We start from the raw sequence: 27907 nt of genomic DNA on the forward strand, positions 1-27907 counted from the left end.
AATGTTTTAGAATAGTGAAAAAAAAAAAAAAAAAAAGAATAAAGGAAAGAAAGGGTTTGAGAAATAAAAAGGAGAAGAGAAGAAAAGAAAAGGAGAAGAGAAGGAAGAGAAAAAAAGATGAAAGAAGGTTTAAAGAGAGAAAAATAAAAGAAGCAAGGAGGTTTAAGGAAGAAAAAAGAATAAGGTTTAAGAGAGAAAAAAGAATAAGGTTTAAGAGAGAAAAAAGAATAAGGTTTAAGAGAGAAAAAAAAGAGGAAGAATGGTTATTACTCTTCTTTATAAGGAAGTGAAGGAAAACAAAAGGAAAAGAAAAGAAAAGGAAGGAAAGAAAAATAAAGAAGAGCTTTGAAGGAAGGAAGGATGACTAAAAGAATGAAAGAAAAATGAAAAAAAATTACAGATGACCTAATTCTACATTTCCGATGGGGATATTTTTGTTTCAAGGAAGGGTAGTATTCCTTGAAAGAATATATCTCCTCCTTCTTTTAGACGCCCTGTTCCCGCGTCTTCGGCATTAACGTTCCCCCTTTTACATACACATAGAGGAATAGGTAAAAGGACGTGGGGGGTGGGGACGAGTGAGAAAGCGAACGAGTGGAAGGAAAGAGAAAGAAAGAAGTGTAATATATGACACCCTACTTTCCTAATATATATTTTTTTATAAAAAGTAACGAAATCACATTTCAGTTGTCTAGTCAATGAATGGACAAAATGGCAACGGCAACGCCGTCGAAGACGGCGACAAGCAAGGAGGATGGTATAAATATATTATTTATAATGTTAACATATTTGAAAGGAGAAAAAGGAAAAATAAAATATTTTTGTTTTAGTACTTTTATTTTCACTTTTTTTTTTCACTTTTTTTTTTCATTTTCCTTTTCTTTCCTTTCTTTTTTTTTTTTTTTTTTAGGACAATAAGTAGAGCATTGAAGAAACTTGAGACTGCATTCACTACAGACCTAAATGATTATGGGCCACTCCTTAAAAAATGTCAGGAGGGAGTAACTAAATCATCCATATCAGATTCATCACATCAAAATATTTTATGTAATTATATAACTTCTGCTGTTAGAGGTACTTATGGGAATAGAAAATCTGGTGCAGGTTCTGTTTTCAGTGGTTTAAAACGTACTGAACGTTGTTATATTTTACGAATATGTATGAAATATTTAATAAAAAATTATTGTGTAAAGGGGGAGGATGTTACAACCATTTTAAAGGCAATGGAACCACAAGTTAAAAAATGGAGCGTGGGAGGGGAGGGGAAGGAAGAAGAAAAGAAAAAGAATAGAAGGGCTTTTGGTAGGTGTATAAAGAAGTCATGGAGTGAGGAAAAAAAAGGAGAAATTAAGTTAAAGTGTGAAGTGATTAAGATAATTGAACAAATTGAAAAAAATATCTCCGGAAAATGGAGCCCATTGAAAACACTACCTGGTGCAGGAAGTGGAACTTGTTCTACTGCATCTAACACTCATCATGGCAGTCAATATGTCAATGATTGTAGTGGAGGGGGTTTGACAACAACCACAACAACAACGACAACAGCAACCCAATCAAATGGCAGCGACGACGATGGCGACGACGATGATGATGATGATGATGATGATGACGATGATGATGATGACGATGATGATGGTGTTCCTGCTCCAACAACAACACAATCACTAACATCACATTCATCAGGACATGGGATGAATGGGAGTTTTTCCCAATCCCTTCCTGTAAAGGATGGGAAGGGAGGGAAGGGAAGGAAGGGAACCTTCCTATCCTTTCCTTCCCTTTCTTCCTTTCCTTTTGACTCGATTCATCCTTATCTTCCTCTAGTTCCTTCTATCATTGGAATTATCACCATAACTTATTTCCTTTGGAAGGTAATATATAAAAAAAATAAAATAAATAAATAATGGGCAAAATGAAAGAAAGAATGAAAAAGAAAAAGAATGAATGTGTATGGGGTATATATGTGTAATATTTCACATTTAGGTTGCGGGATTTAATATTTTACGGTATACATGTGTAGGATTTCGTATTTAGGTTGTGGGATTTATAATATTTTACGGTGTATATGTGTAGGATTTCGTATTTTTAGGTTGCGGGATTTAATATTTTACGGGTGTATATGTGTAGGATTTCGTATTTTTAGGTTGCGGGATTTATAATATTTTACGGTGTATATGTGTAGGATTTCGTATTTTTAGGTTGCGGGATTTAATATTTTACGGGTGTATATGTGTAGGATTTCGTATTTTTAGGTTGCGGGATTTATAATATTTTTACGGTGTATATGTGTAAGATTTCGCATTTTTAGGTTGCGGGATTTATAATATTTTTACGGTGTATATGTGTAAGATTTCGCATTTTTAGGTTGCGGGATTTAATATTTTGCGGTGTATATGTGTAAGATTTTGCATTTTTAGGTTGCGGGATTTATAATATTTTTACGGTGCATATGTGTAGGATTTTGCATTTTCAGGTTGCGGGATTTATAATATTTTACGGTGTATATGTGTAAGATTTCGTATTTAGTTTTGCGCGATTTAATATTTTTACGGTGTATATTTGTAGGATTTCGCATTTAGGTTGCGGGATTTAATATTTTACGGGTGTATGTGTGTAAGATTTTGCATTTTTTTGGTGTACACTTGAGGGTGTACGGTTTAGGTTTTAGGTTGGAAGGTTTATTTCTTTTTTTTTTTAAAGATAAAATAAAAAACAAGGAAAAAAAGAAAAGAAAAAAAAAGAGAAAAAAAAAAAAAAAAAAAAAGGAAAGAAGAAAAAATATAGCACTCCATAATCTTCTTAGCAAAAATATTCTCCCCCTTTTTTTTTTCTTTTTGTAGTATTTTGGCCAACTGGGTAAAATAAGACGTTTCAGAAGAGCTCCTTTAAGAATTCCCGGTCCATCTGTACAGGAACAGCTCCTCGACCATGTGGAAGAAGCCGGTTCACATGAATATCGATTGTTTAAGGAACGAAAACGTCGTTCTGCTCCAACAAGAACGAAACGTTCTGGTCGCGATCCTGCTCGTAGTGGTCGCGTGAATCGTGGAACGATTATTGAAATTCATTTTGAAGTGTTGGACGAATGTCAAAAAGGGGACACACAATTGAACCAGAAGGATTTTCTGGAACTTTTGGTTCAAGAGTTCATGGGATCCGAATTAATGGAAGAAGAACAGGTTCCTAAGGAAGGGGTTTCTATGGAAGAGGTTCCTATGGAACTTGTGCCTATTGAGGAGGTTCCAAGTTTAGGTTCCCGGTTACTGGTTTAGGGTTCACATTTTAGGGTTTATGGTTTCAAGGTTTACGGTTTAGGGTTCACAGTTTAGGGTTTGTTGTTTAAGATGAAGGATATTGTTTTCACACCTTTTGTCCTTTTTTTTTTTCCTTTTTATTTTTTATTTGTTCTTGAAGAAAAAAAAAAGAAAGATTTTTTTTTCCACATTTATTTCTTATTTTGTTTGCAAAAAATTTTTTTTTTTTTTTTTTTTTGGTGAAGAGACACCCTTTTGTTTATAGAAAAAAAGGAAAAATATTCTTCTTTTTTTTTTAGAACACACAATTCTTTTTTCTCTTTTTTTTTCCTGTTTATTTGTTCTTGAAAAAAAAAGAGAAGAAGAAAAAGAAGATTCTTTCTTCCACATTTTACTTTCATTCTGTTTGCAACTTTCCTGAACATCTAAAGTGTTCATTAAATTTTTTTTTATTTGGCTATAGGTTTTTATTTTAATAATTTCTCTTTTTTTCTTAGAAAAATGCAGAAAATGTATAAAAGGGACCTTTTTTTTTTTTTTTCTTTTTTTTTCTGGTTACTTAGGGAGTAAAAAAAAAATAATTAGATAAAATATCAATATGTATTATTTGTACAGTGAGGTTATATGCTGTGCCCCATGGGTGGAGGGGAATATATTTTTTTTTTTTTTTCAAGTTGCTGTCGGAAAAAAGTAATACATTTTGGCTGAAATTTATATATTTCTTTGGGGAACTTTTTAGCCCCTGTTCCTGTTCTAAGTGTTATAGAGTGTGGGGGGAGACTTCTGATGCGCGCGGCATGGGGGGGGTTTGAAGCAACGGTGGAAACATAAATACATACGTGAAAAGGTATACAAATGTTGCGTATAAATTAGGGGCTATACTTATAAAAATGCCAAAATGAGGTTGGCGAATATATATATACGCCTAAAATGGCTAAACCGTACGCTGCGACGAAAATAGCCCAGTGCGCGCTCGGATGGAGGTATCAATTGGTTGAAATTCCCAATGTAGGCCAGTTCGTTCTTGTACGCAAAAAAAAAAAAAAAAAAAAAAAAAAGAAAGGGCTAAACCAGGAGTAGTGAACATATATTGTACGACTTCTACTGCGATTATATTTTATACATCTCTTCTTCTTTTTCTTCCCTTTCGCGTACAGCGGATATATGGTGCTCCGGCACAGAAGGCCGCTGGAACTGGCGCGCACGCTGCCCTACGCTTCTTAAACCTGCGGTTAAGCACTGACTTCAATATCTTCACCCGCATATCGTATCGCCCCCCCCCCCCCCTCGAGCTACATGTATGCGCAGGAGTCGGTACAAATAAGTTAGCAAAGGAATACGTATGTATATGAAGCGCGTTCTTCGTAAAATTATGTCCGTTGGTACGATAAGTTACTTCAGGCGGTATGTCCACGCGCGTGCGCGTTCCGTTTTTTTTTTTTTTTTTTTTTTTTTTCCCATTACGAAACTTCTATTTTTGTTCACCCGCCCCCCACACCATTTCGTATTCCAAAAAAAAAAAAATTATACCTTAAAAAAAATTTTTTTTAAATAATTAATAAAAAATAAAAAAAAAAAAAAAAACTTTATAAAAATATGAAACTCACAAAAAACCCAAAAAAAACTTAAAATAAAAGGCTATAATGTAAAAAAAAAAAAAAATAGCATAAGCTTATAAACAAAACAAATAAACAGTATATATAAAAACCCCTGGAAAGGAAAAAACTACAAAAGAAAAAAAAAAAAAAAAAAAAAAAAAAGAGCATCAAGGAGGTAGAAAGGGCCAGCAGCTTTGACGAGAAAGATCTAGCGAAAACATATAAGAGTACCAGAAAATACGAAGAAAAAAAAATACGCTGAAATATAAGTACGAAAATAAGTACATACATATAATACATATTTACCTGTTCGCATATTTGCATATTCCTGCATACCTACGTACATAGATAGTGTACATACGAGGGCGCTTTATACTTGCGCGCATGTTGCATACTCGGCCTATACATATACAACCGACAAAATCACCCACATCCGCATATATATTTCCCCGCCTGCGCGAGGTTCAGTTGTGAGAAGGAGTATATAGGGACGACGAGCGTGGAGATTACGCCAGTGTATATTTAAGGCGGCAAATCGACGCATACATGTACGTGCTTCGTGTAAGTGCGCTGAAAATACATTGTTAACACTGCATGCATACGGTACTGCATACACAACTACATACGCTTGAGCACGCGCGACTGTGTCGACGCCGGAGCGAACCGGAAGGATATAAAAACAAATTAGAACATATATACATATGTAGTATATATTTTTAACCCCCTGGTAATTTTAACCTGCCCGTTGCGCTTTCTCTACAGTTACAAATTTGCATACGTTGTATATACATTTTTACCAAAGGTGGAGTCAACGCCAGCGTAATCTTTAGTGGTATTTGCCGAAGCCAAGGGGTTAACACACAAACCACTGATGGCCTCCTACATGTGTACATGCATACGTAGTTCATCCGTTCCTGTACATGCATGCATATACACATGCAATACATACATATATATAAACATATATACTTAAGTAGAAGCCTGCGTACGCAAAAGCACCAACAGTGAGTAATCTATGCCCCGTGCAAATTGTTGACTGCTCATCGTGACGACTAGATAAGTAGATCATCTGCCTATCAGTGGATGCAACTGAAGAGCACCGTGACGTGGACTGGTGACTGAACAAGTGTGAATATATATACATGTGCACTACGATCACTACCCTTTAGCTTGCTGTAATCTTGCCTATATGTATGTACAATTTAAGTGCATCTAACATATTGTTGCATCTCCTCTTTCGTGTTGCTTCACGTCGCCGTCCTGCTTAATATTTAAAGGGGTACAGTTTCCACGGATCCCCGCGGTTCCCATTTATTGATTCCTTCAATATTTTTGTTGTACCAACGCGTTGAACTTCTATTTGTTGTTTAGAAGGGAGAACTTGCGATAACATCAATGCCTCCCCACACACCCCTTTTTGCACATCGTACGCAGTGCATCTTCCGTCTGGAAGCATAATTAAACGATTGTTGTATATGTATTGTTTTTCTTTGCTAGTTGAAGCGTCACTTTTTCGCCTGACTCCGTCGTGACAATTAATCTTTGCATGCACTCTCCATTTTATAAAGTCTTTTTTTTTTTTTTTTTTTTTTTTAACCCTAATTAAGAATTCCCGTTGCACTTTAATTTATTTCAATTTATTCATCTGAGAGGGAGTGTCTTTGGCGATTGCTCTGGATCACGCCAGTGGAGTAGTTATCTGTGCGTCAGGTGTAGATGAGTTCACATTTTTCTAGCCACATCGGTTACGCGCACTAAATTTTCATTTATTATATTTTATTTTTCTATTTTTTTTTTTTTGCGTACATTTCCTTACCGCTACGTGTACACGTGCTGACTCCTTTTCCAAATCCCAACTGAGCCCCCCCCCCTCTACACACATACACACACACCCCAAGTTGACAAAATGTTGGCTACTGGAACGAATATTATGCACCCAAGCTTTTCCACCGCCTCCCTGTATGTAGGGGATCTGAATGAGGATGTGACGGAGGCAGTTCTTTACGAAATTTTCAACACAGTTGGACATGTGTCATCCATTAGAGTATGTCGAGATAGCGTAACAAGAAAATCACTGGGTTACGCATATGTGAATTACCATAACTTAGCAGATGCAGAAAGAGCACTGGACACGTTAAACTATACAAATATAAAAGGACAGCCAGCAAGACTCATGTGGAGTCATAGAGACCCATCGTTGAGAAAAAGTGGTGCAGGTAATATTTTCGTGAAGAACCTTGACAAGTCTATAGATAATAAGGCTCTATTTGATACGTTCAGTATGTTCGGAAATATTTTGTCGTGTAAGGTTGCCACGGACGAATTTGGAAAGAGCAAAAGTTATGGATTTGTTCATTATGAAGATGAGGAGAGTGCAAAGGAAGCCATCGAAAAGGTAAATGGAATTCAGTTAGGATCGAAAAATGTATACGTGGGCCATTTTATTAAAAGGTCGGAAAGGGCTACGAACGATACCAAGTTCACCAACCTGTATGTGAAGAATTTTCCAGACAGTGTTACTGAGGCACACTTGAAACAACTGTTCAGTCCATATGGAGAAATTACATCCATGATTGTGAAAACGGACAATAAGAATAGAAAGTTTTGTTTTATCAATTATGCTGATTCTGAAAGTGCAAAAAATGCTATGGAAAATCTGAATGGAAAGAAAATCACCGACGATGGTCAAATAGACCATACGTACGATGCGAAAAAGGAAGAAGCGGAGAATGCAAATGCAAACAACGGGACCAACAATGGTATTGCCACAGGTGCAGATGCTAATGGCGTAGAAGGAGAAGTCGGTAAAGGAACAACAGTCGATGGAAAGGGAGACAACAAAGTTTCTACTGCTGGAGATACAGGAAAAAGTGGAGAAGAAACTGAAGGAGGAGCCAACACCACTGGGGCAACCTCTGAATCAGTGAAAGGGAATGAAGGTAACAAGGTCGAATCTGATGATAAGGCTAATGAAACATCAGGGGTCACTTCGACAGACGGAGCTTCCAACGTGAAGGAAGACGGAGCAAGTTCTATCGCAGCCAATGCAGCCGCACAGGGAGAAAGCACAAATGGAATTAATAAAAAGGATAGTGGTTCGGAGAGCGCAGACAGTCCTAATATCCTATACGTAGGACCTCATCAGTCGAGAGCCAGAAGACATGCCATTCTGAAGGCGAAATTTGATAACCTGAACATGGAAAGTAAAAACAAACACCAGGGTGTAAATCTGTATATAAAAAACTTGGACGATGCGATTGACGACCAAACATTGAAAGAACTCTTTGAACCATATGGAACAATCACATCCGCGAAGGTTATGAGAGACGACAAGGAACAGAGCAAAGGGTTCGGATTTGTCTGCTTCGCTCAACAAGAAGAAGCAAACAAAGCAGTTACGGAAATGCACCTGAAAATTATTAACGGAAAACCCTTGTACGTTGGTTTAGCAGAAAAGAGAGAGCAAAGATTATCTCGACTACAACAACGATTCCGCATGCACCCCATAAGGCACCACATGAATAATGCACTAAATTCTCCTATGCAGTACCCCAATCCGCAGTCCCCACAGTTGCAGTTTAATCAGAACACATTAAATTATGGAAGACCAGTGTTAACTCCATTTAATCAGAATAACCTTATTTCCTGGAGACATCAGCAAGCCGCACAACAGCAAGTTGTTCATCAGCAGGCAGCCCAACAGCAACTAAATTTCAATGCAAATTTAAGAGGGCAAATGAACCAAATGAGATTCTACACACAAGGAGGAGCGAACATGATGAACAACAGTATGAATCAGAATAAGGTGAACGCCCAACTGCATCCAGGACACCAATATCCCAATGCATTAGGACAAGGAAATCCACAACAACCAAATTTAAGTGCACCAGGACAACACAACAACAACCAAGCTATGCAACAACAACCAGCGAACAACCAAATGCTGAACAACAATATGAGGAATATGAACAACAGAGCGAGTAGAAATATGGGAGCAGGAAATATAGCGAATATTCCAAACCAGAAGCAGCTACCCATTAACATGGTAGGTAAACAGAACACTTCACAAGGCAGTCAGATGAATCATCAGGGACCACCTCCACCACAACAACAACAGGGACAAGGATCACCACAACAACAACAGACACAACAGAAATCACCTCAACAGATGCAACAACAGGTACCTCCAAATGGAAACTTTAAATTCACATCACAAGCAAGAAACCGTATGGAAATGCCAAACAAGAATGCAAATAAAGTAAATGCAATTAATAACATGAACGTGAATTTTAACAACAGCTCTACTTTAACCGCTGCAGCATTGGCCTCTGCACCTCCTTCCATGCAGAAACAAGTTTTGGGTGAAAATTTATTTCCGCTGGTTGCGAACTACCACCCAACCTTAGCTGGAAAAATCACTGGAATGATGTTGGAAATGGACAACTCCGAGCTCCTTATTTTGCTGGAAAATGAGGAGCAGCTGAAGAAGAAAATTGACGAGGCTCTTGTCGTGCTGCAGAAAGCCAAGTAGACGCGGGAGATATGTCCCATTTTTAGATTGATATGTTTGTACGTTGCAACAATGGAAGCCTCCTTCTTTTGCTATGTCTGCCCTCCGCATGGGGTGTACACTTGTTCGGAAATTAATTCGACCCTCACCAAGAAAAAAAAAGACCACTTCATTTGTAGGGAAAGCGACCTACATGTGGATATATATATTTATACATATGTATATATATATGTATGTACACACCTCTGCATGCTGTCACACCTTGACATGTTCATACGAATCGTGCGAGAAATCCATTTACTTCACCGTGTGTGCACACATTTCACCCTTATCTCCCCGTCGAATTTTTGTATGCAAAGAAAGAAATTATATGAATCGTTCTAAAAAGAATAAGTTTTTTTTTTTTTTTTTTTTTTTTTTTTTTTTTTTTGTATACAAAAAGGAAAGAGTAACAAAGAATTTAAGAGAATATCACAAACTTGTTCTCCCAAATGCTAAAATGAGAAAAAAAAAAAATGAGGCATTTTAAATGGCCAAGATGACATTGAAAAGAGTTGCAAATAGCGTCGAATATAATTGCAATTTCGTTGTAATTTTGTTTTTCCTTCGGTTTTCTTTCCTACGGCGAATCAGCCAACTTTGTTAAATAGTACATTTGTTGTGCAGGGGTTGCATGACGAAGAGAAGCAAAAAATAATTATATATTTGTGCAGAAGGAATTTTCTTTGTTGTGTATATTTTACGGGTGCTGTTATTTTTCTTCTTGTTTTTTTTTTTTTCTTTTTCCCATGTGCTTTCCATTCACTGCTTCAATTTCGTACCACTTAAACCAGTCAGGGTTTAGCACCCCCCGCGACCATCGCTCTTTCACGTATCGATGAAAGGGACTGCAGTACCCTGTAACGCGCACTCTACAAAAGTCAAACGTCCTAAACGCACATCTGTTCAATGACGGACAACAAACGGGCTCGAGTAAGATATATATATCTTTCCCTTCAATGTTAAGGTTTAAACATTTAAAAAAAAAATTTGATGGTAATAGAATGGTTCGTAAGAACTAGTCGGCATGCCAACATATTTTAGCAGCAACTTTTTGAAGCTTTTTTTTTTTTTTTTTTTTTTTATAAATTTCCCGCGGGGGTCTTAAACATCTGCGAAGCTTCGTTGTTGTAGCGCTCAGGAGTCGTCCAAAAGGAGAATACTTCTGGCAATTGTCACTTCATATCCAGTTCAACATGAAAACGGAAAGTTCACGGGAAAATGTTCGAATTTACATCCGAACCGTTGCCACTGGGTAACCATCCATATGTATGGCCGCGTGGATAAAAACATTTCCCAAACAAATTCTACCTGAACAGTTCATGCAAAATTTCTCCGCTTGGAAAAAAAAAAAAATAAATAAATAAATAATTCCACTGTAAATTGGCTAGCAACAACTATTCCCCCCACCCCGATTTTTAATTATTTTAAAGAGCGAACATTTTAAGAAATAGAAGAAATAACGGAAGAAATGTAATATTCATTAAAAAAACAACGTAAAAAGAAAACAATGTGGAAATGCAATTTGCCTCAACTACAACACCGCAATTTTGTTGAGGCGTTCTTTCCACTTGGAAAGTTTGTCGCAATTCTGTATCATATTCTCATGTTGTTTTAAAAAAGTATGAAAAGTCAGGCGAATTACATTAAAAAAAAAAAAAAAAAAAAGAAATGAATAATCGAGCGATTAATCGATCTGGGAGGACATACAAAAATACAAATTTACGAATATAATGATTTATGCATCCGTTTAGATACAGATATATGCATTTCTCGTTTTTTAGTATAAGTGCGAGCGAGCCTTCCAAAGAAGTGTATAGTTCGCTCAACCCGCACAGTCTGCCCAATCTACGCAGAACAACATGGATAATTCCATAATCCAGGATGACGATGTCATAATTACTGACACGTTTTTAAGTGACAACGAGGAGGAGGAACAGTTTATAAAGCAAAAAGCCTTTGCGCAAAGGAACAGCAGAGTAGGAATAAAAAAAAGTGATGATAATACCACTTATGTGGAAAACCCCAACTGGAGGAGCGTTCGTAATACAAATTTTGACGGACCAAATGAAGATGGAGCGTCTTCCCCCGAGGAGGCATCTATAATTTTAAAAAATGATAACCCACGTGAAAAAGAAAATGGACGGGACAACGGAGAGGAAGGTTTTTTCGACTTTGACAATTATCTAAAAGATGATGATAACGTTCAGGAGCAGGGGAAACAGGAAGATAGGGGGAAGAAGTTGCGGTCTGTAAGGAACAACAAAGTGTGGCATGACTCGGATGATGATGTGTTGGAGAGGGACTCGAAAAGCCATTCCCGGGGATTTGCCGCCGAATCGGAGGATGACGAAAGCCTAGACGGAGAACAAATCGAAATAGGACATGAAACGGATGAAGAACATTTGATCAAGAATGAACAAAGCGAAAACTATTTCGAAAAGTACATCGACAAGGTAGATATTGAAACGTACGAAGGGGAGGAACAGATAAACGCGGCATCCACCATAAAAATGGAAGACATATACATCTTTGATAATAACGAAATGGATTCTCATATAAAGAAGAAGAGGCGACTAAATAAAATGAATGAAAAAAACATATTTTTGAAATATTACTTACAGAAATTTACTTTCCATAGAATTGAGGATAAAAAAATTAGACAGCTAGTCGGCATGCCCAAGGCAAATTTAATTCTGCCTGTTTATAACTCTGATTTGTATGTGCTTCAATACAAGGAGAGGTTGCTAAGCATGTCGAAGAAAATTTCCTTCCGCGGGAGGATTGGCCATGTGCAGGAAAGCAACGGAAGCGTGTACATCCTCATGTATGATAACTACGTTCGGAACTATAATTTGGAAAAGGGGTAAGCACAAGCGATCTCGCGGTCAGGGGGTTATTTTCTCGTGGAATGGTTTGGCCTATGGATATATATATTCCCTCCATTACGCCATGCCAATACGCCCTGTTTTTTTTATAATTCACTATATTTGATCGCCTTTGTTCCTTTCCTTACAGGATTGTATACAAAAATCGCATTCATCCTGGAAACGCTGGACGAGTTATCCCTATGGAAATAAAATTCTTTCACACAAACAATGAGGAGAATATGGGGCTATCTGAGCAAAGTAACAATCACCTGTATGGTATATCCTTCAGGCGGAGCAGGAAGATAAACATTTACGACACAAGAAGTTTTGATGTGGTGAAGAGTTTCGAAATGGATTATAAATGTATTGGTATGAATTTCCACCAAAAATCAAACAGTCTGTTTGCCATTGACAGTAAAGGCAACTTATACAACTGGTGTTTGAACACAAATAAATTAATCAACAGAGTGGTAGATAACTACTCAGTTTTTCCATCATGTTTTAGCATCCATGGTGATAATTTGGTTACGGGTTCATTCACTGGTTTCCTTAATTTATTTCATGTGGATAATTTGACGACCCCAATAAAGAGCTTTAAAAATTTGACGCTCCCAGTTAGCAATGCTATTTTTAACCCCTCCCACAATTGCCTTCTATATTATACCAAGCTTGCAAAGAATGGCATTAAGCTCATAGACTTACATACAAATTATGTGTATTGTAACATTCCCTGGTTTAATAACAATGTGAGATATAATGTGCTGGCTGCCGATTTTTTCAACGGTGGCGATAATATGTGTTTCTCCGTCAAGGCCAATTCCTTTTACGTCTACGACCTTTTGGGAGCCGGCCCTGTGGCCTCAGGGGGAGAGCTAAAAGCCACCTCTGTAGTATAGGTACCTGTTTGAGTTTCCTTCCCCACTTGGTGAGGATTTTCCTCATTTTTTAAAGCCTTTTTGTTTTTTTCCTATTTGCTTACTTTTTTTTTTTTTTTTTTTTTTTTTTCTTCTTTTCTTTTACAAATAATTGTTTCATTATGATAAAAATGCGCACCTCACTCTTTGTGTAAGCATGGTTAATGTGTTACACAACCAGAGGAGCTCTTTCGCGCTCGAGATCTGGGGCATCGCTTTCGTTTCGCCTACTCCAATCGAGGGGGAATTTTTTTTTTTTTCGCGCTTGGCCAGTTGAGCCGCACCTTACACTTATTGGTGTTAGTCTTGCGTTGGCATTTTTTTTAACATTTCGCGGTGAAACGGATTATCGGATTAGCGATTTTGCTCATAAATGAGTTTAGCTCTTTGGCCGCTTTACTGAGCCCCAGAAATTGCAATCGTTCAGGGGGGTCTGTGAACGTTTCCCTGCATGCAGTTCAGTTCTTTCGGCACGCGTGCATGTTGACACGTATGTTAATTATATGGTCACATCCTCCCCCTCCCTCATGTGTATTCCCGCCTTAACAAATTTCCGCACAGCTAACGCGTTTTTTTTTTTTTTTTTTTTTTTTTTTTTTTAACTTGGTATGCACGGCATATGGGAAAAGGGAGCATGAGAAAAAGAAAACAGAAAAATGAAGTTTTATTGCCTTAGCCAAGAGAGCATGTAGTGTGTTTTTATTTATTTATTTATTTTCCTGAGAGGTGAGAAATTTAGTTAATTTTTTTAAGGAAATTCCTTTTCTCTTTGATGATTTGGCCAAATTGATCATTGGCCATTTTACCCGTTCGCATACGTTAGGCATATAGCTACTGATCGATAATTTTTTCCTTGCCTTTTTTTTTTTTTTTTTCTTACATAATTTTTTCTCCCCATCAAAAAATAAAAAGAAAGAACCATGTCTGAAGTTAATGTGACGAAAGTAATAGTGAACAATCCCATATGTGATATTTTAGATCCATTCGTTTTTACCATTGAGTTTGAGGCGTTGAATAAATTAGAGGCAGATTTGGAATGGAAAATTTTTTACATTTCTGCTGTGAACAATGATGGGGAGGGGAACCAGGACATCGAGTTAGATAATATTTTCTTGGGACCCATTGAGCGAGGTGTGATGATGTTTGACTACGCGGTGAATCCCCCCGACTATAAGAACGTAGGTGTAGAATCCCGTCCCCGCGAACTGAAATTATGTATAATGTGTCCATCGCGTACCTATCATGGCAGTTATGCTTATTGGACTGCATGTTCGCGCTGAAAAATGAAATATGAACCGCTGCAATCCCAATTTCGTCCCTTTGCATCATACTCATCGTTTAACCCCCCCCCCTCGCAGATGGATGTTGATAGCGTGCTTGGCCTGCAAGCCATCCTTATATCAGCGAACTATAAAGAAAAGGAGTTCATTCGGATCGCCTACTACATGAATTCATTTTACAAAGACATGGAACTGAGAGAAAAACCACCCGCCGTACCCCAGTACGATAAAATATGTAGACATATATTTGTGGAAAATCCAAGAATTGTAAAATTTTGCATAACATGGGATGCAGAGGAGAAAGATGATTTTAAAGAATTTGACAAAGAAAATGAACAGATCGAGTTAATGAACTCCATAAAAATGAATGCCGATCAGAATAGCAACTCTAACATAACAAACGAGTCTACGCAGGAAAACATTTTCGTCTCCAGTGATATCCATGGGAATGTTGGCACGAACGGTAAAATGAGCACGCACATGGAGGCGCACGAAAATGCCAATATGTATGGCAACACGTACTCCAACGCAGACTTGAACGAACGGGGGGTTCTCAGTAGTAATGGCGCTTCCACTGATTTGGATAAGTGCGAACTTTTTAATGCCAACATAAATGGGATAAGCAGAATAACCATTGATAATAATAATAACGCCTGAGTGGGTCGTCCGAATTGGCCCTGCACTGTCGTTGTTTTCGTTCCTTCCGCCATCTATGCCGTTCATGCCGTTCATACCGTTGTTGTGCTCCTCCTGCTAAATATTCATGCGTACATGTAGACAGTAGGTGCCTACACTCGGTTGACGTAACAACAGTTGTGAAAAGTGCAGTTTGAAATGGCGCTATGTGTGCACAGCGCAGAGAGATTCTTCATTTTTTTATTTAATTCTTCTATTTTTTTTTTTATTATATTTTTTCATTTTTTTGTTGTTTTACAAAAGCGTCCGCACTCGACGTAACATCTGGCATGCGTATGTGTCCAATATGTCCACCCCCTTTCCCCCCCCCTTGGCTTTTTTTTTTTTTTTTTTTAATTGCTTTACTTTTAAATTCTTTATTTTTTTTTCCCCCCTTTTTTTTCCACGTGTGTATGTACGCTATGTCGTTTACCACCTATGCATGTGCATATCGGCCGGCTCTTAAGTCACAATGCAGATAGTTCATCTGAACCAACCCCATAGGCACGTGCGCTAAGACACATGTTTTTTGTGCTTTCCGCATGTGGAGGCACTTACACATGTGGTGTTGTCACATGGCCACTGTCAACTACGCCCTCTCTCCCCTTTCCCCTTTGCAGCAGTCTCCACATAAATATTTTTTTTTTATTCCCCTTTCGTTAATTCTTAGATACAAAAAAAATAGAATAAAAAAATTTTCAAAGATTAAAAAAAAAAAAAAAATGTTTTAAAAGAAAAAAAAAAAAGCAAGTGTGTAGCAAAGGAGCGTTATCTTTTTAAATGGATCGGTTGCCTTCCTGCAGTTATCCTGTCTGCGTCACGTTATGTCATTCTCTTTGCTCTTTTTTTACACTTAACATTTTTTTTTTTTTTTGCTTATGTCCCTACTTTTTGAACAAAGCAACGGATAACACTGCATGCGGAAGTAATTTTTTTTTTTTTTTTTTTTTTTTTTTTTTTTTTTTTCACGCCAACTATTATCACGCTGTACTAAAGGATGGATATATTCTGTGCAGCTTGACGGACATACAGCGAGTGTCACTCACTTGATTTATTTTTTTTTAAATATAAAATTTGTTCGCTTTTTTTATAGGCGTATTTTATGTATACGTAAGCTTTGGAATTTGTGGGTGAGTTGGACGCCGCATGTACAGTAACGGGGCGATGTGTACAGTTACAGTGGAGGGGTGCAGATTCCTCCTCTACTTGTCCAATGTTCCAAAATGGCTGCATAAAAAAATTTTGTAACTTCTGTAAGGAATACTCCTACTGAGGTTGTACCCTTTTGCCCGTACCCTTCCTCGGGATTTGTTTTTTTTTTTTTTTTGGGGGGTGGAAGGACAAACAAAATCGGTGCGTGATACATTCACGCTTATCATATTTTTAAATCTTCTGTTGCTCCAAACTAGAGATGAGTTCTTTTCGTTCTGGTGATTTGGACAAAGTGACTGACACCAGGAGGGGAGGGTATACTCCATTATCGATGATGGTATAAAGAACGAAAAGGAAATGTTACAGAGAAGGAAAGGGCGACGGAAGATGTGGGAGAAGGCCTTCGCTGCAGGAGTTTTCGCATAGCCGTTTCTTATACCCCCTTTTTTTGAAAACAACTCCTGTAACACGTTTGTTTCTTTTCTGGTGAGATATCCATATGCATACGCACACCAAGGGGGGGGGTTAGATCACCTAAACAACTCGTACCGCTTGATATGCTTAAAGTAAAATTCATAAAATGGGTAACGTATTCGGTCCCAGATGTTTGAGAAGCTGTTCATGGCAGGCCTGACGTCAATGTATATCTGCGAGCGAGGGGAAAAAAAAGCAATTCAACAAATCAACAATTCAACAAATCAACAATTCAACAAATCAACAATTCAACAAATCAACAATTCAACAATTCAACAATTCAACAATTCAACAAATCAACAATTCAACAAATCAACAATTCAACAAATCAACAATTCAACAAATCAACAATTCAACAAATCAACAATTCAACAAATCAACAATTCAACAAATCAACAATTCAACAATTCAACAATTCAACAATTCAACAAATCAACAATTCAACAAATCAACAATTCAACAAATCAACAATTCAACAATTCAACAATTCAACAATTCAACAAATCAACAATTCAACAAATCAACAATTCAACAAATCAACAATTCAACAAATCAACAATTCAACAAATCAACAATTCAACAAATCAACAATTCAACAAATCAACAATTCAACAAATCAACAATTCAACAATTTATTTCTCGCGCGCCATTTCCCCCCCCATGTGTATTGGGAGAGGAATCACCCACTTTTTGATGCTTCTTACATTCTTGTCATCCTGCATAGATTCATCGTTGTAATAATCCAAAATGTACTTCACCTCTTTACCGCACCTATTCACATACCAGTCGTGTCTATCGAATGGTCTACCTAACCTGCAGGGGGGGGGTAATAAAATAGTACTTGTGCATTTTACAGGGAAGGAAGAACGGAATTGTAATAGAGGCCGGCCACCTCCAGTTATCATTTGTTTCTTCAGCAAGGGAGGAAGAAAGATGAGGAGTATCACAAAATTTGATCTACTCATATGTACAGATGCACCCATTGCTCAATCGTAACAGTGCCGCTTTGCAAATTTTTCATTACCTGGAGAAAATGCTCCTGAATTTGGCCTTGACGGAGAGGTCGTCAAACTTCCCAAGAAATCGCTGCAGAGTGACTTCGCTGCATTTGCTGAGGAGGGAGAAGAGGATCATGCGATGGTGTGAACAACACATTGTCGTTACAATGCAGTATGGTTATGCTGACGTATTGTTCACTTGGCATTAACATAGCTCTTGGAGCATATTTGAAGCGCCCTCTTTGACAGTTCACATATTGCAGACATACCTCCTGTGCAGGTACTCATATTTTAAGATGTGCCTCCAGGATTCTTCATTAACTTCGTTGTGCACAGTCACCACAGCGTCAATGTAATTTTTATCAATGTGTTTATTCTTCCTAATTAAGGAATTATAAAATTGCTGTGGAGAGGGGTAGAGCCAATTCTCTTTGGTGTTCTTGGGGATGGAAGAAACATCTCTGTTCCTCTTCAGGGGGCACTCGGATTCTTCGCTCAGGGAGTAGTTGGGAATTTCCGGCATCATGTTCCGTTCATTTATCACTTCTGCGTGGAGGGGGTGATACGGGATGTGGTAAAGTATTGGAACTGACTGAGCGATAGATGGATCGGTCTTCTTGCATCTGCACAGAACACACTTCTTATACAAGCCGCTAACGCGCGGATTGACTTACCATTCTTCACTTCCTTAGGCATTTTTTTTAAATTCTCCACTAAGGATGAGGGGCATCTCACTTTTTCTCCATTTTGATCATCACCAATTGTACTTCCTATGCTCTGCATATTTGCGAAGGGGTATTTTATTATCTCTCTGTTGAAACATCCCCCCAGGGTAGATACTTTTCTGTGAACAGCGACAAGTGATAGGCTCAACTGCGAGGATACATACGTGTGGGTACATTCACATACAGTTGTACATTTCTAATTCGGATGATGCTTGGTCTTGATTCTCCACTTTAGAGAGACTGCCCCTCAGATGAATGAAAGTTCTTTCGAAACTGACACTTTGGCTTCAACTGTTGTAAAAGTGTGGGGACGCGGTTGGTGAAGTGGTCGATCGTAAAATGATACGTGTGACTTAGTGGAAGTTGTCATCCCAGTTGTTAGCGATCTGCTCTGTTCCACAGTGGAACTTCAGCAAAGAGTTCCTTCTATAATATGTTCATTCTTGTGCTTCATTGTGCGGGAAGCGTTTTCCCTTTTTTTTTTTTTTTTTTTTTTTTTTTTTTTTCTATCGTGCGCATGCACCCGATTGGGATTGCCCTCCCTGCAATTTTTCTTATTTTTTTCTCCTTTCCAACAACAGCGACTTATATCCCGGTGCGAAGAAACTGTGACTTTGTATTACGCATGAGGGACTGACCAATCCATTATAAAACATTCGCCTTCAGTTGTCCCATTAACTGGGTCTAAAATTTTTTTTTTTTTTTAAAAAAGGAACAATACAGGAATTATGGATTGGTCCATCTTGCTAAGGTGAATGCAAAATATATTTCTTACCCCGTTGTATATGCCGCAGAGGGGGATTTCACATGTAGTGGTTAGGCAAACCGGTGCCCCTTATTAGAAGGTAGGCTTGCGAACGATAAGTTTGGACGGTATGAAAAAAACAAAAGTGGTGAAAATTTAAAATTGAATCACATGAAAGGAGTACCAAAACAAAATAAAAAGGAAGAGTCATATAATTCACAATTCGTGAACTCCCACAGGCAAAAAAAAAAAAAAAAAAAAAAAAAAAATTAAAAATTAAAAATTAAAAATAAAAAATGACTAATCAGAAAAGGTGAAGAGGATGTAACGAGACTGCAGAGTTGCGTCACGAAGACTCCTCCCTGAAACGACTCACCAAACGGCGAAATGCACACCTTCAATCGGTTGCACCAATACGGAGGGAGAAAATCGTACCACGTTTAAGCCCCCTCTCTCTACCACTCAAGAGAACACAACAAAAAAAAAAAAAAAAAAAACAGGCACCCACTGGATTTGGACACTCAGTGGTAGATGATGATCCGTTTATCATTAGACCTTGGTCTTTTTCTTCAACACAACTTGAATGTCCTTGTCCTTACAGTACGACATTACAATTTCTCTGTTAACGCTTAGCTTGCAGTCTACTAGATACTTTTTCAAGAGGGAGTATTCAATTTCTTTCTCCCTTTTAATGTGATCGTGGAGAACTTCATTAACGCCAATAGCCTCATCAATCCTTTCAAATAGCAACTTCAATTCCATCTGTTTTATTTTTTTTTTCATGTGGTTTAGGTAGTCCTCTTGCGACTTGGCTTGATCATCATTCAGGGGATGGGGGCTCTTCTGCGTCGTACTCACCTCGTTCGAAATCATCTGGGTGGTACTCACATGGTCAGTACTTCCCCCCCCTACCAAACTGCCATCGAACCACTCCTCATTTTGGAAGAAGCGCTGTACCTCAGCATTAAGATCATTCGCCAAGGGAACACCCATCGAATGACTCACACTACTACTGCATCCGTTGTTCCATATTGTACGCTTCTGCTTCTCTTCCCTATCACGATAAGTGCTACAATCGGCTGAATAACCCTTCTCAATAGATTTAGCTTTGCTCAACTTGGGAGGATCCTTTTGTGTAGAAATCGGGAGGTGGTATTCTTTCGCCATTTTTTCAAATTGTTCATTTAGGTAGCTCTGTATCCTAGTCAATTCCGTGATGAGGGTTTTCCTTGATAGTGTCTTGCTCTTCAGTCCAAAAAACTCCATAAGTTCTTCCAACACTACGTTGTTCATTTTGTTAATGTCGATGTTGAGGATGGAGAGTTCTTTCTTACTTTCTGTTTCCTTTGTCTTTGGTGTTTCGGCAGGGATACTCAGATCCAGTTCATTTATTCGGGGGGTATTCATCCAGGGTGTGCGTTTATCCGTCTGGGGAGTATCTTCACAGTTGCGCACACTGTCGTAATTACCCCTGTCGACACTCCCCCCCGTGTTATCTTCATTTCCTTCCTCATCGTTGTCCTCCAAAACGATAACTTCCGAATGGGAAATCACCTTCGGGGGGAGGCACTCCGAACCATCCCCCTTCAAATAATCATGCATATCGATAATGCAATTTACACTAGTATCATTACAAAATCGCCCCATGGCACATGTAACATTTTTATCCCTTTCATCCGCATATCCTTTCTTCTCTACAGAAAAATCAGACAAAAGGTTTGGTATGCACTTAGTCCTTGTTCTGCTGGGAGAAAATATCTCCATTGTATTAATTTCCCTTCCACCAGAACCGAAATCCTTTTCCCGATCGTAGTTAATTTTTTCTACGATGACAGACATATCACTGTCATGACACGCTTGGGAGTGTCTACTCGACGGAAAGGGGCTAGTAGGTAGGTCTTTTTCTGAGGACGATATTATGTGATGATTCCGATTGAGGGAGCTATCCCACCCCACCTCGTTACTTTCCAACTGGAACCTCACTTGTGCTCCAGTAAAATTACTGCCTTTACTGTCGTGTGATTCCTCAGTGGAGCTTTTCCCCTCGATCGGGAGATCCTCAAATTCATTACTACTGTTCAATTTTTTATTCTTTTTAATTTTTCCATTTTCCATAAAAAGCTCATATGTGTTGAATAAGAAGGACTGACTTTTGTCTGGGCTACTATGGTCACTGTGGGAACTATCAGACACCTTCCTCTTACGTATCTTTATGTTACTTTCTGTGTTCTTGATGCCTGGCTTAACTACCTGCAGAGGTAATTCAACGTTTTGGCCATTCCCTTCAGGCCCATTCTCTTTATACAACCTAAACGTTTCTGTACCCGTGGGTGCAGTTGCTTTTCGTGGTGTCCCAAACATATTGGTATCACCTCCATGCAGGAATTCTTCGTCTAATCCCTCCCCTCCTGTTGCATTCCCTCCCTCATCCAATTTAAGCATATCATCTCGTAAATAATTGTTCGGATCTTCTTTACATCCTTCATTTGTACAAGCTTGTGGAAAGCATCCTCCATAATCGAATTTGTTGGTCCCTTTCACGACGCTCACCGCGCTGACAAAGGATTGGTCCGTTTCGTTCATACTCGCCTCTACAGAAGAAATGGTCTCTTTCTCCACAGGAGCAAGCTGCCCATATTGTAGTTGCTCCTTCTCATCAGAATTGCTTAAAATTTCTAGCACTTCTCTCCCACATGAGGTTTCCTTTGCCTTCACAGAAGGGACACTCTCGTTGGCGAGACCTTCTTCAACCTCCTTCCCTACCTTAACAGGTGTAACATCTTCTACATATTGTCTTTTCACGTGAGCGTGGTTCAGATCCTCCTCATACAAACTGTCACAATTTGTCCTGTTCCTCAAGGTAGAATCATTTTCCAGGATAACTCTTTTCTCATTAATAAAATGCAAGGATTCGTTTTTTTTTTCTGTGACATCGAGAGAATATTTTAAATTTCCATGGGAGAGTAATCTCTTCTTCTTATTTTTACACTTGTAGCTGCCACATTGATATTCCTTCCCGTTGTAAATGTAGATGGTATCAAATGAGGCCACTTGCTGATTCTCCACGATGCCCTTTTCTATACAGTACTGGGATAATTTGAATAGGGAAGTTTGGCTTTGGAAAAACAGGCGATCTTCTCTATATGAGTTGTCTTCTGATTCGTTGTGGTGTTTACCAACCCGTTGGGAATTCGCTGGGGGGGCATCCGCCTGTTGGGCATCCGCCTGTTGGGAATCCGCCTGTTTGGCGTCCTTCTGCTTGGCGTCCGCATTCTGGACATCCCCCTTTGGAGTGCTAGCACTGCTGGAGCTGGGAAGGTCTTTCTGCTTCTTCCCTGTGGATGGAGCATCCGCAACCCCCTCATCGAAATTATTCAGCAGTTGAATTAGATTCATCAATTGGGGACTCATTTCTGTGCCACTCAAGCAACAAGAATTGTATATGTCTAGCTTAAGAAGGTTCATAAAAATTGGGCAGAAGTTATTATTTTCGAAAAATGCCCCCGGAATAATTACCTTGTTGAAGACGTGCCTCATTAGATCTTCCTTTTTGTCTTTTTGCTCCACCGACAGAGCCTTCTTCAAGCTTTCTATCAAGCAAGTTATTTCTTCTGCAGTTGGAGGGGTTAGTTTGCCTGTTGGACAGTCCACACGAATGTGCGTAGTTTCATCTGCATAATTGTCATCCTTGAGGGGGAATTCCTTGGCAATGTCTTCTTGAGTACCCACTGGAACAACTTCCTCTTTTGTGTGATTAGAACATTTACCTTTTTCTTCATCCTTTGCATCATTTTTTAAAAGATCGCTGCACTCACCTGCACGTGGTCTCCTAAACATTTCGTAATTCACATAATCGAGGTACCTAATTGAATTTAAATTTAAGTCCATCAAACATTTTCGCAGACAATCTATAAGGTATGCTTCTTCTATCTTGTAAGCTCTTATTTTGTTTTTTACTCGTAACAGTTTTTTTATTACATTTTTGTAAAATTCCTTTATGGATTCTTTGTCCTTTGGCTTCTTTAGCCATATTGGTACTTTCACATTATTTTGCCATCTTCGGAGGTCGTTGTAAAAATAAACGTCGCTTTCGTCACTGGAGGGCTCTTTTCCTTTTAGTGTTTTTCCTTGTTTTCTTTTTTTGTTCCTCTGTGCTTTCCCTTTTGCGCATTTGGTAGTTTTCTTCGCTTTGGCCCTTTTCGTAGTTCTTTCCTCTTTTGGTGCATCGGTTGATATGCCTTTACCTTTCATAGTCCCCGTTTGAAGCGTGGGCCTTCATACGCACACTTTATGTATTTCTGTGTGCAGATGTAAATGCATGGACTTACCTGCAGGGTTTGGGTTATCCTGCATGTGTTCCGAGGGGGTCTTTTTTATCTCTTGGACTCTGTATAAAAAGCGGTGGGTTTCAGCAAAGTGAAAACATTCCCTGCTGCATACTGCTTCTGTATTTTTTCTTCCTGCAAAATGGTTGTTACGATTGCGTTATGATTTTAGCCTCCTAATTTTTTGAGCGTGCGTTCATTTTTTCTTTAAATGTGAAGAGGGTGTACGAAGAAGGGCTAAGCGCAAATCTTCCCTTTTGCAAAAAGAAAAAATGTCTTCCTCATGTAACTATACGTGTTTTGTACAAGGGCCAGGGGGGGAGGGGTGTATCAAATTGTTCTCCTTCCAACGTGGGGAAAAGAAACTTCAGGTTGGTAAACTTTTCTGGAGAAGCCGCGCATATGTAGTCATGTACACATATGTACCTTCATACCAGCATACAAAAGGAATGGACCAATGTAGTAACTTACTTAAAATTAATTAACCACTATTTACTGTTTCACATCGTCTGGCTCATAACTCCGCTGAAAAGAGAGAAAAAAAAAAAAAACATTCTAACTCGTTCATAATTTTGAGAAAAAAAAAAAAAAAAAAAAAAATAGCTAGCGCAGTATGCACCACATTATGTGGCGTAAAAATTATGAACAAGTCATAAAAATTTTTTGTAGAAATAAAAGAAAAAGCTACCTAAGAAAAAAAAAAAAATAAATAAATAAATAAAATAAAAAATAGAGAAACAACGATGTAGCTAAAAGGGAGAGTTTTACGGGGATAAGTTCACCGCTGAAGTTTACTAAAAAAAGAGGTACACATATTTACTAAATTTTCTCGTATGTTCATCCCTTCGGGGAAGTTTCCTCTTTGAAGTTTTTTTTTTTTTCCTTTGGAATCCTTTTCCCAAGGTTGGCCTTCCCGTATCATGCAATGTTCATCCATTTTTGCCTTTCCCCACTGGGAGAGAAGCAGATCGGCAAAATGACCACCGCATGGACAAATGTGTAAAGCAAAATTAACAAAACAAAGTACAACAAGTGTGCAGCGTAGCTACATAAGGCGGTTATTTTTTGCAACCCCTGCCATTCATCGCATATGTGTGTAATTGGGATCCTTGACAAAGGGTTGATGGGGGAAGAAAAAAAAAAAAAAAAAAAAAAAAAAAGAAAAAAAATTTTGGAAAACTCTTGAAACGAAGCAAATAACGGAAGAAATGATGCTACCGTCCTATCTCTAACTTTTTTAAATCCCCACTTGTTTATCACCACTTACCGAAAAAAACGCAATGCGGTCTTCAAAATGATACCACAATTGCTGCAGAAGAGGGCTATTTTCCACACCGTTTTATCAGCCCACGGAAGAACACCATACGCCGAATGTGTAAGTAAAAGTAAACGTACTTTATGTGAGCTCTTCAAAAGGCATTTCGGAGTGTCGGGAAGTTACGGATATAGCATTTTTTCGAAAGAAGGAAATTGTGATTCCAATGTAGGTAAGAATAATCTCCATCAGTATGAGGAAAAAAACATGGGTAACAATTTCTTAAAAAAGAAAAATTTTTATTTTACAAAATGGCCTGGTAGTGTGTCCAAATTAGGAGCTTCCTACTTTTTTGGAAAAAAATACAACATGGGGTTTTACCACCTGCTGATAGAAGAGGAGGGGAAAATAAAAAAAGACATCGCACTCATATCTAGCTGTAACGCCAAAAGCGTCCAAAATAAAAAAATTGAAAATAAAATGAAAGACCTTTCCTGTGGCTACTCTGTCCAAATTGTGCTCTCAGGAAAAGGGGTAAAGTGTTACTATGAAGATGTCAGTTACACTCCTTTTAGGCCCACGTACAGGGGAAACACAAAGCAATATTATACCTTTAAGAATTCCCCCACGAGTGAGGTCCAAGGGATGGAGAATAAAAATACGGAGGGAGGTGTAGAGGAAAATGAAAGTAGTGAAGTTAGCAACAGCCCTGGCGGGAAGGAGAAGGACAAATGGTACAAGACGAAAACAGTGAAAAAGTTATTTGTCCGACTAGGTATTGGAACAAAAAATATCGACATCACCAGAGTATTAACCATGCACAAGAGGTACGTAAGCATCGATGTTGACAGAACGGGGACCATTATTAATGTACATGGATTTAACAAGAAGTACGTGGGGTCAGTTTCCCATCGTCTTTATCGAATCGTCCGGATGAATGTGTATACCATGAAGGGTGGATATGTGTACATGCACAAGCCCAAGCAGAAAGTATCCAAGAAGAAGTAGAGGGATGAGTAATGGCTCCGCTATAGTGGCAGAGTGAGAAATCCTCTTATTCGTAACATTTTACCCCCCATACACACGTACAACGTGGGTGTTATGCCGTCGTAACACGCACCACTGCACAAACTGCTTTCCGTGTCGACTACGTCAAAAGGGGCATTTCCCCCCCCATTAGGTTGTCCAACTGAACACATTCTCTTCAAAAATTGTAACTTAAAAAAATATTGTTTTAATTATTTTTACGTTATCGCGTGAAATGGAAAAAAAAAAAAAAAAGGCCCCAGGGAAGGGGTGGGATGGCAATCTTGCCATGCGTGTCACATGTGACACCTGAAATTTTACTTAAAAAAACATGCCACTCTTTGACAGAACTGCGCTTGGCGTGTACCTCTCTAGAATGGCTTTCACGCAACTGCCAAATGATGTGGGGCGAAGTGGAGAAGATAAGGATGGGTTGCCTGGAGTTGATTTCACTCATGGAACGTCCATCCCCATCAGGTTTCAATTCCTATATAGGGGTTCTCTCTTCTCTTTTATACTGTGATTGGCCAAATGGGAGTTCATCTCCCTGCTGTACCTCTTACACTTCTTCACCTCCTTTAGTTCTTCCCTTCCTGCTCGTTTTTCAACTTCTCCTGCAGTTCCTTCTTCCGCTGAGCCTTCACCGGGTCGTAATACAAAACAACGAGGTACCTCCCGGCCACATTGAAACCGGACAAGTGGTCCAGGGCATTCTTCGCATCATAAATATCATCGTAGACGACGAAGGATGTTCCCTTCGTACCTTCGGCATTTCCTTTTCTTATCTGTCTCACTGTGCCATACTTTCCAAAAATGTCATATAGCTCATCGGCCGATATTTTGTAAGGCAGGTTTCTGCAAGGGAGGGAAACGTGGTTTGGTGGATGATGGGCGATGGTGCGGCGATCACGCGTGGTAAATACATTGTATTCACACGTTACCCGTACATTGAACCAGAGTACAGGTCACGCAAATGGCCATTACAGTTATATATGTATATATTGGATGTACTTTTTTTTTTTTTTTTTTTTTTCCAGTGCCGCTAACGGGTGGGAACCCTTTTCACAACTTTGAGGGTTCCCCCAATTCGTTCTCTCTCTCAAGTCGTAAAATCCTCTCACCTGACGTAAAGGATCCTACTGACCTCCGCGGGCAAACGTATGCTTCTTCTAGACATTGATGAGAAGGCGTCACGTTAATGCATATAAGTATACTGTAAGGGGGAAGCAGTTTTTAAGGGCTAAGGCAAGGAGGCTAAAATCCGTCGCATCCCTTTTTAGAAAAAAAAAAAAAAATCACAATAACCGCGACAGGGATGCATAAAATATAAACATGAACAAAAATATGTATGGTATGGTGGCCGCGAATCTTTTAACAAAACGACTTGACGATAGGTACTATGCTTAATGCGCATAAAAAAGGGCGGCCTTATTATTTTTTTTTTTTTTGTGGATGTCCCGAGGGGGAAAAAAGGAAGGGAGGCTATTCATAGTTAACTATAATATATCCGCGTTCTGCGCGCCCATGGGAAATTGTTAAAAGGGGGAATGCGAACGCGAAGAACCACATCAGTTATGTAATTCAATACGCTACGCATGACGATACGTGATTACTCTACGTATTATGATTTATTTTATGTGATTCCCTGTTGGGCCACCTTGAACGAAACAAAATTAAGCAAGTTGGTATATGCTCCGGGATGTCGGGGCGTTCACGAGGAAAAAAATAAGCACAGTAAACGTATAGCAAATGCAACATAACGCAACGCATTTCACTCTACGTGCATGTCATTCATGCGGAGAATGGGGCGCGTTTCCTGCTCCAGAGCAGCACAGTGACACCATCCATTCGGCTACTGGAAGGAAAGCGGAAAACACAACCATTTATTTATGACTCATGTTTATACGCTGTCAAGAAATGAGACAGCGCTGTGCCTTTGCCATTGGGTTAAAAAAATTAAAGGATAAATTATAAAAAAAAAAAAAAAAAGAAAAAAAGGAAAATGTATATCGGCGTAATCTATACTGTTATAAAAGCGTTACATCCTTTTGCCCCCAATGAAAGGCA

At 38.7% G+C, this 27907-nt stretch overlaps 8 protein-coding genes across 8 annotated transcripts; 5 read left to right on the plus strand and 3 right to left on the minus strand.

The window, feature by feature from the left end:
• Nucleotides 1-698: 698 nt before the first annotated feature.
• PKNH_1443500 (SICAvar, type II) lies at nt 699-3272 on the plus strand (the record flags this gene model as incomplete). Its single annotated transcript, XM_002262276.1, has 3 exons — nt 699-757; nt 911-1871; nt 2841-3272. 3 exons carry the CDS (start codon nt 699-701, stop codon nt 3270-3272), a joined length of 1452 nt encoding a protein of 483 aa, XP_002262312.1.
• A 3486-nt stretch (nt 3273-6758) lies between these two features.
• On the plus strand, nt 6759-9383 carry PKNH_1443600 (polyadenylate-binding protein 1, putative; the record flags this gene model as incomplete). Its single annotated transcript, XM_002262277.1, has 1 exon — nt 6759-9383. One exon carries the CDS (start codon nt 6759-6761, stop codon nt 9381-9383), a length of 2625 nt encoding a protein of 874 aa, XP_002262313.1.
• Nucleotides 9384-11263: 1880 nt separating this feature from the next.
• Nucleotides 11264-13167, plus strand: PKNH_1443700 (WD repeat-containing protein, putative; the record flags this gene model as incomplete). Its single annotated transcript, XM_002262278.1, has 2 exons — nt 11264-12267; nt 12420-13167. The coding sequence occupies 2 exons, from the start codon at nt 11264-11266 to the stop codon at nt 13165-13167; spliced, it is 1752 nt and encodes a 583-aa protein (XP_002262314.1).
• Nucleotides 13168-14105: 938 nt separating this feature from the next.
• Nucleotides 14106-15122, plus strand: PKNH_1443800 (histone chaperone ASF1, putative; the record flags this gene model as incomplete). The annotated part of the gene is made up of 2 exons (XM_002262279.1): nt 14106-14363; nt 14544-15122. The coding sequence occupies 2 exons, from the start codon at nt 14106-14108 to the stop codon at nt 15120-15122; spliced, it is 837 nt and encodes a 278-aa protein (XP_002262315.1).
• A 1700-nt stretch (nt 15123-16822) lies between these two features.
• PKNH_1443900 (cytochrome c heme lyase, putative) lies at nt 16823-18547 on the minus strand (the record flags this gene model as incomplete). Its single annotated transcript, XM_002262280.1, has 5 exons — nt 16823-16939; nt 17471-17579; nt 17791-17877; nt 18034-18310; nt 18439-18547. The coding sequence occupies 5 exons, from the start codon at nt 18545-18547 to the stop codon at nt 16823-16825; spliced, it is 699 nt and encodes a 232-aa protein (XP_002262316.1).
• Nucleotides 18548-19783: 1236 nt separating this feature from the next.
• PKNH_1444000 (conserved Plasmodium protein, unknown function) lies at nt 19784-23485 on the minus strand (the record flags this gene model as incomplete). Its single annotated transcript, XM_002262281.1, has 1 exon — nt 19784-23485. One exon carries the CDS (start codon nt 23483-23485, stop codon nt 19784-19786), a length of 3702 nt encoding a protein of 1233 aa, XP_002262317.1.
• Nucleotides 23486-24853: 1368 nt separating this feature from the next.
• Nucleotides 24854-25822, plus strand: PKNH_1444100 (conserved protein, unknown function; the record flags this gene model as incomplete). Its single annotated transcript, XM_002262282.1, has 1 exon — nt 24854-25822. The coding sequence occupies one exon, from the start codon at nt 24854-24856 to the stop codon at nt 25820-25822; it is 969 nt and encodes a 322-aa protein (XP_002262318.1).
• Nucleotides 25823-26418: 596 nt separating this feature from the next.
• Nucleotides 26419-27017, minus strand: PKNH_1444200 (splicing factor 3B subunit 6, putative; the record flags this gene model as incomplete). The annotated part of the gene is made up of 2 exons (XM_002262283.1): nt 26419-26695; nt 26962-27017. The coding sequence occupies 2 exons, from the start codon at nt 27015-27017 to the stop codon at nt 26419-26421; spliced, it is 333 nt and encodes a 110-aa protein (XP_002262319.1).
• Nucleotides 27018-27907: the final 890 nt, after the last annotated feature.

The sequence above is a fragment of the Plasmodium knowlesi genome, assembly GCF_000006355.2.
Source record: "Plasmodium knowlesi strain H genome assembly, chromosome: 14".
NCBI lineage: Eukaryota > Apicomplexa > Aconoidasida > Haemosporida > Plasmodiidae > Plasmodium > Plasmodium knowlesi.